This window comes from Notolabrus celidotus, chromosome 15 (genome assembly GCF_009762535.1).
Source record: "Notolabrus celidotus isolate fNotCel1 chromosome 15, fNotCel1.pri, whole genome shotgun sequence".
Classification (NCBI taxonomy): Eukaryota; Metazoa; Chordata; class Actinopteri; order Labriformes; family Labridae; genus Notolabrus; species Notolabrus celidotus.
In genome coordinates, this window is record NC_048286.1 from 13494577 (window position 1) to 13503213 (window position 8637).

At 38.6% G+C, this 8637-nt stretch overlaps 2 protein-coding genes across 2 annotated transcripts; both read right to left on the bottom strand.

Moving 5' to 3' along the window:
* Positions 1-973: 973 nt before the first annotated feature.
* LOC117826502 (aquaporin-1-like) lies at positions 974-4253 on the bottom strand. The gene is made up of 4 exons (XM_034702601.1): positions 3655-4253; positions 3415-3573; positions 1933-2013; positions 974-1841 (listed from the first exon to the last, which is right to left on the bottom strand). Exons 1-4 carry the CDS (start codon positions 4003-4005, stop codon positions 1647-1649), a joined length of 786 nt encoding a protein of 261 aa, XP_034558492.1. The 5' UTR covers positions 4006-4253; the 3' UTR covers positions 974-1646.
* Positions 4254-4264: 11 nt separating this feature from the next.
* On the bottom strand, positions 4265-6012 carry LOC117826503 (aquaporin-1-like). The gene is made up of 4 exons (XM_034702602.1): positions 5586-6012; positions 4810-4968; positions 4550-4630; positions 4265-4455 (listed from the first exon to the last, which is right to left on the bottom strand). The coding sequence occupies exons 1-4, from the start codon at positions 5946-5948 to the stop codon at positions 4282-4284; spliced, it is 777 nt and encodes a 258-aa protein (XP_034558493.1). The 5' UTR covers positions 5949-6012; the 3' UTR covers positions 4265-4281.
* Positions 6013-8637: the final 2625 nt, after the last annotated feature.

The window sequence follows — 8637 nt, forward strand, 5'->3', positions numbered from 1 at the left end:
ATTATAAATACACTCATGTCAAGGTCAAGCAGATGTAAAGATACATTGTGTTATTCTGATTAATAAACAATGTAGAGAAAATTATGTCTGTTCCTAACTTTGACAGTTGGTATAATGTGTGAGATGAAGAATGCTGAAACTGGTTGAAAAGTCTTTATCTAATATAGTCACAGTAAAACATTACGTACAATACTCATTGGAAAAAGAAAATCTGTAAAATCTCATTTTATTATTTTGTCATTTTGAACTCCTGTGATGAGTTTTTAGCAGGTCGGAAAACAGGCTGATTTCTTTTTATTGTAGCCTCTTTATGAGCCGCAAAAGCAAACAAAACCACCAGCATAAAGACTGGCTAGACTTTCTCTATATAAGTATTTCTTACATCTGAAACTGCTGGTGCAGGGTAAGTGTCAGCAAAGTGATAGACAGGCTAAAAAAAAAAAGTCACTTTTTCAAGCCAAAGGTTCTTGATGATTGGTGCATTCTACTGTCAAAAGAAGGCAGGTTAATATTTTTTTTTTAAATCATTTTATTTCAGGAAAAGTAATCTCCTTGCATTCAGTATTTCACCTATTACTATTTTAACCAAGACATTTAAAATAAAAAAAACATTTCAGCACATAAGATTAATTTTATTACATTTCAGCTCTTTCAGATACATTTTCATCTTAAAGCCTTGTTAACATGAGAACAGCCCTATCAAAAAAGGAAAAGTATTTCCTTCATCACATTACAGTACAAGTAACATTAGCTTGAATTATTAACAACTGAATATCAGAAACTTTCACCTTAGCGGAAGGAAAAGAGGTGTGTGTGTGAAGGGAGGTTAAAATAAAGAGCAAGCTAACAGATGCAAGACACTAAGAGCTTACATTGTGTTTCACTCATAAGTCACATTCAGATTATTTTCATCCATTCATCAATAGTTGGTGGGAAGTATTATAAAAAAAAAATTAAAAGGATTTTTGCTCGCTTTTAGAGAAATATATTCAAGTTTATTATCATTAATATTCCACCAATCAAATTGTCACCCATATACATCGTTTCTTCTTAAAGGGATGCCAACTCTAAATATCATATGTTCATTGACTTCCTGCCAATTAGGAATAATAACCGGGCACCTCTGGATATTGTTGTGGACATCACTTTAGCTACATGCACTGTAGTCACTGCCGTCACTTCCTGGATAGTTTTTTGGCAGCAGTATAATTGAAAAAAATAAATAAAAAAAAACAAGATTCTTGCCATGTGGTAAAACTTCATTGTGGTTGAGCTCCATTGTGTTTGACTTATTCTTCTCCAGCCCTACTCGGAAATATAAAAAAATTTCCCTTCCTTTTCCGTTTTTGGAAACTATCTAAGCACATGATGCAGATTTAATTGATACATTTTTTCTTAACTCCTGTCTCTTCTGTTTCTATCTCTGCACCCAAATTCAGATTGAAATCGTGTCTAACTTAAAGACAGCAATATGTTAGTTTTTTTTTATCTATTAAAAAGCACTTTGACATGTACAGGACATCAGCAACCACAAAAGGCATCAATTTGTCCACAGGGGGCACCAAAATTGACATACTGAAAGGCCCTAACAGGGGCTTTTAAGATTCCATGACTGACAGAAAAGTTAAAAAAAAGTTGCATATCTATTATTGTTTTGGCCACTGACTCGGCTCTGGGCTAACATTTCCTCCCCCAGTTAACTCGGATCCATCTAATCCATCTTCTGTACCATAAAGCAGGACGTTTCTGCGAGTTCTTAGGTTGTTTGTTCGTGGGTACAGAAGGAAATCGTAGAGAAGAGCTGCAGCTATGCCACCACACATGGGAGCCAGCCAGTACACCTGGAAGAAAGCAGAGGTCAGCTGTGTTTGTCTAAAATAATATATAAACTGAGAGGAGATTCTAAAGTGTTTAAGTGTTTGCTGATATTACCCAGTGGTTCTTCATGACACTTCGTATCAAGGCAGGTCCAAACGAGCGAGCGGGATTAATGCCACATCCAGTGAAGCTGATCTGTAATTGCAAAAGCAGTTATTAAATATGACAGACTGATTTCTCCTGGCTGAATGATCATGAAAACTTGAGACAGCTTTAGAAGAGGAGCAGATTTTATCTGCAAAGCTTGGGAGAAAAAGCAGAATACAATGTTCAAGACTGTAAAAGGAACATGCAACTTTGTAAAGACTTCAAGTGAATTGTTGGACCACTGCGACTGGACTGGTGCTGTCCATTTCCTTTAGTCACAAAGCAAAATCACAGTACAGTCAAAAGCAGCAAATTTAACATGCAAAATGTGTTCACTCAGCTTTTTTGACTGATCATATTAAAGCCGTTTTAAACAGTGTTATACTTCTCAAAAGTTTTTTTTAATCTATTCATAATGGCAAGAGCCTGGTTGTGAGTTTTTATGTATTTAAGATAAGATTAGACATACTTTATTGATCCCCTATTGTAGGAAATTCTTTTGTTCCAGCAGCTTACATCAAGGGACCGGGAGATACAACAATGTACTTTGACTTAAAAATAATAATATTAAAAGTAAAAAAAAAAAATTAATTCATCATATACACTATGTATAATTCCTATGTATGCATAGATAAGTTATTGCACAGGGAAAAGAGAAAATTGCACCAGGTTGCTAAACCCACACACACACAGTATGTACCATAATGACATGGTGGAGTGACTGCTGCAGTGATGACCGTATTCAGTACCTTCACAGCTACTTATAAATATGTATAATATAAAAATATGTAAAGATATAAGTGAGCTGAGAATGACACATTCAGCATTGGCATTACAATGATTGAAATATAAAATTATTACACTTGGTTTGTGGGTATGAATCATAAATAAAATAATAAAGTCACCAGGAGTGAAAATTTAACATGTTTTTGGTGATTTTGAAACCAGTTTCTCTGGCTGTCTTTCATAAGATAATTCTTGCTCTATCATTAAAGGCAGTTTCACATTTGTATGCTAGAAAATACACCCACTGACTTCTAAAAACTTACTTGTAATATACAGTTTACTTCAGCTCTGGTGCAGTTGTTGTTGCAATTGTGACTTGCTAAAACAGTTTCCTGAACTGCTGGCTAATCAGCCTGACAAGCTGCAAAATAATGTGACAAAGCATGATGGAAAAGGTTTTAACCGTACCAAAGAGGAAGGGTGTATCAGTAAAGAGGAAGAGTGGTCTTTGATAGACCCTTACTGTGAAATCTACCGTATGCTGTTGTTTACTGAAAAGCATTATGTATTGATAATGCCTCTGTCCATCCTCTAATCTCATCTTTGCTCGTTTTACGCCTCTCCTCAACACATTAGTCTCCTGCTATCATTTAAGACGCTGTTGGTCTTGCCACAACTGCCGTCAGATGCTGCCACAGATTTATAGTAATGTGATTCACTTACAGCAGCTAAGTGGCCAAGTCCCACAGACAGCCCGATGGCCAGCGGCGCAGAGCCTGTAACATCCCTGCGTCGCTTATCAGTCACCGCTATCACACACAGGACGAGCTGAAGGGTGGCAAGGAACTCGATGATGAAGCCTTGTCCTAGAGGCACATTGAGCTGCAAGAGAATAAACAACCATAGCTGAATTAGAATTATATATATATATAAATGTCAAAGGTCACAAGTTTGACCTCTTACCTGGTTGACACCAATAGATCCACTGTTCTTAAAGCTGTACACAATTGCACTAGCTGCAACCGCCCCGAGCATCTGAGCCAGAATGTAGAAAATGCATCTAAGGGCACTGATCTGGCAGCAGACCAGCAGGCCGAGAGTCACCGCAGGGTTCAAGTGTGCTCCACTGACGTGCCCCAGACTCTGAGCCAAAGTTGCAATGGCCAGAGCGAAAGCCAACGAGACCTTAAGCTCCTGAGCAGGACTCACAGGGTTTCCAACGATGGAAGATAAACCGATGAAAATGAAGAGTAACATGCCAAAAAACTCTGCAGACACAGCCCTCCAAAACACCCCAGTTTTAATTTCTGTCATGTCTGCCTCAAAACGTGTCTGCTGTGTTAAACCAATATGTATTTGTCTGTCTGCAGTATTTATAGTGGAGAGGTTTTTGTGTGTGAAGAGGGGAGGAGAGAAGAGATGACACAGGAAATAAAGTAAGTGCAACACAAATTTCCAGATCACACATTTGAGCACTCAAGAAGATGGAACTGCTTATTTTGAAAAATATATATATTTTACAGGGTACAAAAAATACAGTATAAAAGGAGTAATTTGCACTCAGACTGGCTCCTTTTTTTTTTTTTTTTTTTACCAGTCTTTAACATCCTCAAGGAGTGGCTCACGAATTTCACTTTCCAGTATGGAGCCACAGCAGAACAGGACTCTTGTTCGTTCTCTGAAAGGCTCATCTCTGGGTGCAAGCAGAACATCATACAGAAGAGTCGCCACTGCTCCAGCCGTCATCGGTCCCGCCCAGTACACCTGAAAAACAAATTAACAGGCAAACACATTTCAAGGAATTACTTTGCAGTCTGAAAACCTGTAAGATGTGGAATTCAAAAGTCAAAATCCATACCCAATGGTCTTCAAAAGACTCCTGTATGACCGCAGGCCCAAACGATCGAGCTGGGTTGATTCCGCATCCTGTGTAGCTGATCTGTAAAGCACATCAGAGGAAAACCCTGCTTACGTCTTTGGCTGTGCATCAGCAGATTGCATGCAGGCCTGATTTACAACCAGTTCATCCTATGCCAATCCATTGTATCAAACCCCAGAGCGATGGGGAAACCTTTTTCCAAATTAACATGGGAGGAAATGTTTTTGATATATTCTCACTCCGGCAAGGTGTCCCAGCCCAACGGACAGTCCGATGGCCAGGGGTGCAAATCCATTCACATCTCGTCTTTTGTCGGTGACTGCAAGAACACAGAGGACGAGCTGGAGCGTGAGCAGGAATTCTACAACGAATCCTTGACCTGGGGTGATTCCATTGAGCTGCAATACAGAGAAAACCGCTTAGTTCATATCTGTGCTACTTTTTTTTTTTTTTTTTTTTTTTTTTTAAACTTGTCTCTGCAGATAATCAGGTCACAATGAGTTGTTCTTTTACTTCCACTTTGCAGCTTTTGCATTAAAAACAAACAAAAATACCTAAAATAAAATGTTCTATGCTGCTTCACAAAGAGATCATGCTTTGATACTTGTTTGTCTGACTGCTTTAAAATAATAAAAAATTAAACAAAGTATGATGTCAAACAAAAAGTCTGATCATGACTTAAGTACAATGTTGCAGTCATGACCTCATTTTCATGCAGTTAAAAACAGTACAACACCCATATGAAATGCACATGCTGTTGAAAGAAAGGGAGATCATGCTTCAACATGTTTAGTATTAATCTGCACTGACTGGTTGTTTCTGAAATATTTGCAACAGCAGTTATATTCAAGTCTTTGCAGTTAATACACAAACTTGGGGTCGGAAGTGTCTGTTTTTTTGTCACACAAAAACGAGTCAGCCAATTTCCCAAATGCCACTCAACCCGAGCAGTACAAGTACTACATTGATGAGAACATTACTCAGGAAAATTGGACACACATGGGTTCAATCTTACCTTGTTAACACCAAGTGAATCCGTGGTTTTGGGCCCGATACCGTACACAATGGCACTGCCTGCTACTGCTCCCAACATCTGAGCGAGCATGTAGAAAACTGCTCTGAGGACGCTCATCTGGCAGTTCGCAAGCATGCCCAGGCTGATGGCAGGATTCAGATGAGCGCCGCTAATGTGACCTAAACACTGAGCTAAGGTGGCAACAGCAAGGCCGAACGCTAAAGCTACTTTGAGCTCCTGGTCTGGGTAAGTGTTGTTTTTGCCCCCGATTGCGGCTGACAGGCCGATGAAGACAAACATGGTCATACCCAGGAGCTCGGCCATGACGGCCCTCCAAAAGGACCACATCTTGATTTCTGACATGACTGCTCAGAGAGACAGACTGAGGAAGGGACTGGTTCTACAGGCAGCCCGGTTGTAAACACCTGTGATGCTGTGTGGCTTTAAAGAACAGGCCTGATTAGAAACAGCTGAGAGAAACACATGACCCCAGATTGTCTTTCTCCAGTGTGGTGCTGCCTATTGCCAACTCATTAAAGCTCCTGTGAGGAGTTTGTAGCTGGTTATGGTTTCAGTTAACATATTTCAATTAACACAGATGTTTCTATATGATCTGTTAAAGACAGTGATGGACGAAGTACACAGCTTCATTACTTAAGTCAAAGTATAGATACTCCAGGTCAAATATTACTCCAATACAAGTGAAAGTTGTTCAGTAAAATTATTATTTGAGTTAAAGTACTGAAGTACTTGCTTTTAAAAATACTTAATTCTTAAAAAATCTCAAAACTTTGTATTTTCAAAATACACAAGTGCAGTCAAGAATACATAGTTACTTACATTATGTTTATCTGGAAACCATTACTTAAAATCTCTAAAAACTATACCATGGAATAGAAACAGCAACTAAGTTACTCCAAGCACAGACAACTTAGTTTGAAATGTTTATCTGGAATGAAACAAATGTTACGTAGCTCAACACACTTTCTCAGGTTGGACAGTGAATTTTTGTATGTTTGGGCAGAGTGGGAAACTGAACATTTCACACGATACTATCATTCTTCATTTCAAAAACCTCTAACATGCGCTGAATATATGGCCATGGGTGTTTAGGTGGAGAATCATAGCCATCATTACCACCTCTAAATGAACTGATCTAAGTGAAATCTGCTGTGTTTGCTCCACGTTCAACCGTGGAGAAGCACGATATACAGGTATGGCTAAACCACTGAGACAAACAGAACTACTCAAACACATTTTACTGTCTTAGGGAGCAGATTTCAGAAAAGAGAAGGAAATTCATGAGCTGACTTCAAAGCTAAAGTAGTGAGTAACTAGAGCACTGATAGAAATGTAGTGGAGTAAAAAGTACAATACAGTGGAGTAAAAGTAATAAGTTTCCCCAAAAAATAATACTCAAGTAAAGTAAAGATACTCAAAAAATGTACTTAAGTACTGTACTCAAGTAAATTTACTTTGTTACTGTCCACCACTGGTTAAGGACACAAAACCACCAGCATATAAACTATACTACTAAGTATACTCAGTTCCTTTCAGAGGCTTTGTTTTGAAATAAAAGTAAAAACTGTATAATGTTTGCAATTTATTCTAAAAGCTATGCAGAGATAAGCAGCTTGCATGCATAATTTATTCCATGCTGAGGCTAAATATAAATTTACATTTAAAGTATTGCTATAATTTGTTTTAATACATGCTTTCTTCAGGATAATTCAGGACTTAAAGATAATGCACTGCATATTTACATCATGAAACCCGTAATCTGGCTTCATTCAGGCACATGAGTTCTAAAACTATGGTAGACATCCATCAGATAAACTCACAGCCCAGCACTTTTAGCAGGTCATTGTGAATGGTTTCCCTGTCTTTAAATCTTCATCTATTCTGAGCGTGTGTCATGCAGGGCCCGCCGCATTGAAGTGAACATCAGTCGCACGCTGCTGTGAAGGAAATGGGACCTTTTGAAATTATGACAAGGAAACCAGCTTCCCACTCTGCCTTTTTCTGTGTGAACAGATCGTGAGGTTAAAAGGTCATGCTGCCTCTAGAGCTATTGTCAGTTAGGAAGAAAAAGAGGAGACTGTCAAGGCATCACCTTTGACTCTGGAGACACCCCAAAAGAACAGCCGATCCCCATTGTATCTCTATCAAAGAAATGTAGCTTCTTGCACCATTTTGCTGAATATCTCCTCAACACTCTGCTGTTTAAATCTTCTCATAGCGATTTGTCTGAAACTGCTTGATACCCTTAAACCACAATATAACAGTCTTGACTTCATAGTGTTTGCAGCTAAGATACCTGAGATGAGAGATGATAGCATAAATCAGAGGATGTAGGATTTATTACTGAATGAATGAGGAGTATAGTACAGTAATAAAATGCCCACAATGAAATAAATATAAAAGAGAGGAGGGATAATCCAGAGGGGCTGATAAGAAAGACACGATTTCTAATCCTTTAAGCAGAGGCATCTCTCTGGCCTGAAAATCCTCCGCATTTCATTTGCTGGTTAATGACTTTTGCTACATGCATGTCTGATAATGTTTCTTTACTGTTGAGGATTTCAGGAGCCGCCTCTGCTCACGCGTGTAGGCTCCGAGTCTATAGGGGGGAAGTTGTTATCATGCTGCACGTCTCCCTGCTGTGCTCAGCTCACAGTTTCCTTTCAGGGAGTGAATAGGTCAGAGCTGCAACGCAAAAACTCCATCTCTGTACATGGTGTACACTCACATTATAATCTATTCTGCATGAGAAGGCTGACTGAAAGGGAGCTATAGGATAATTATCACATCAGCCAGCAAGTCAATACACAACAAGATTGACTCACCTCTCTGCAATAACAAGACACCAGTGTACAAGAGGGTATGACATAAAAAAGCATAAGAAAATCAACTCTTGAATCCTGCAAAATCTGAGGTAAATGTGTGAAACTCTGTTCCAAATTACTTGTGGAAAATATTTAATTTATGTTATAGGAAATGTATTTTTGATGTGGACAGATTATTAGACCATTGCTACAGGTACAGGATTGTC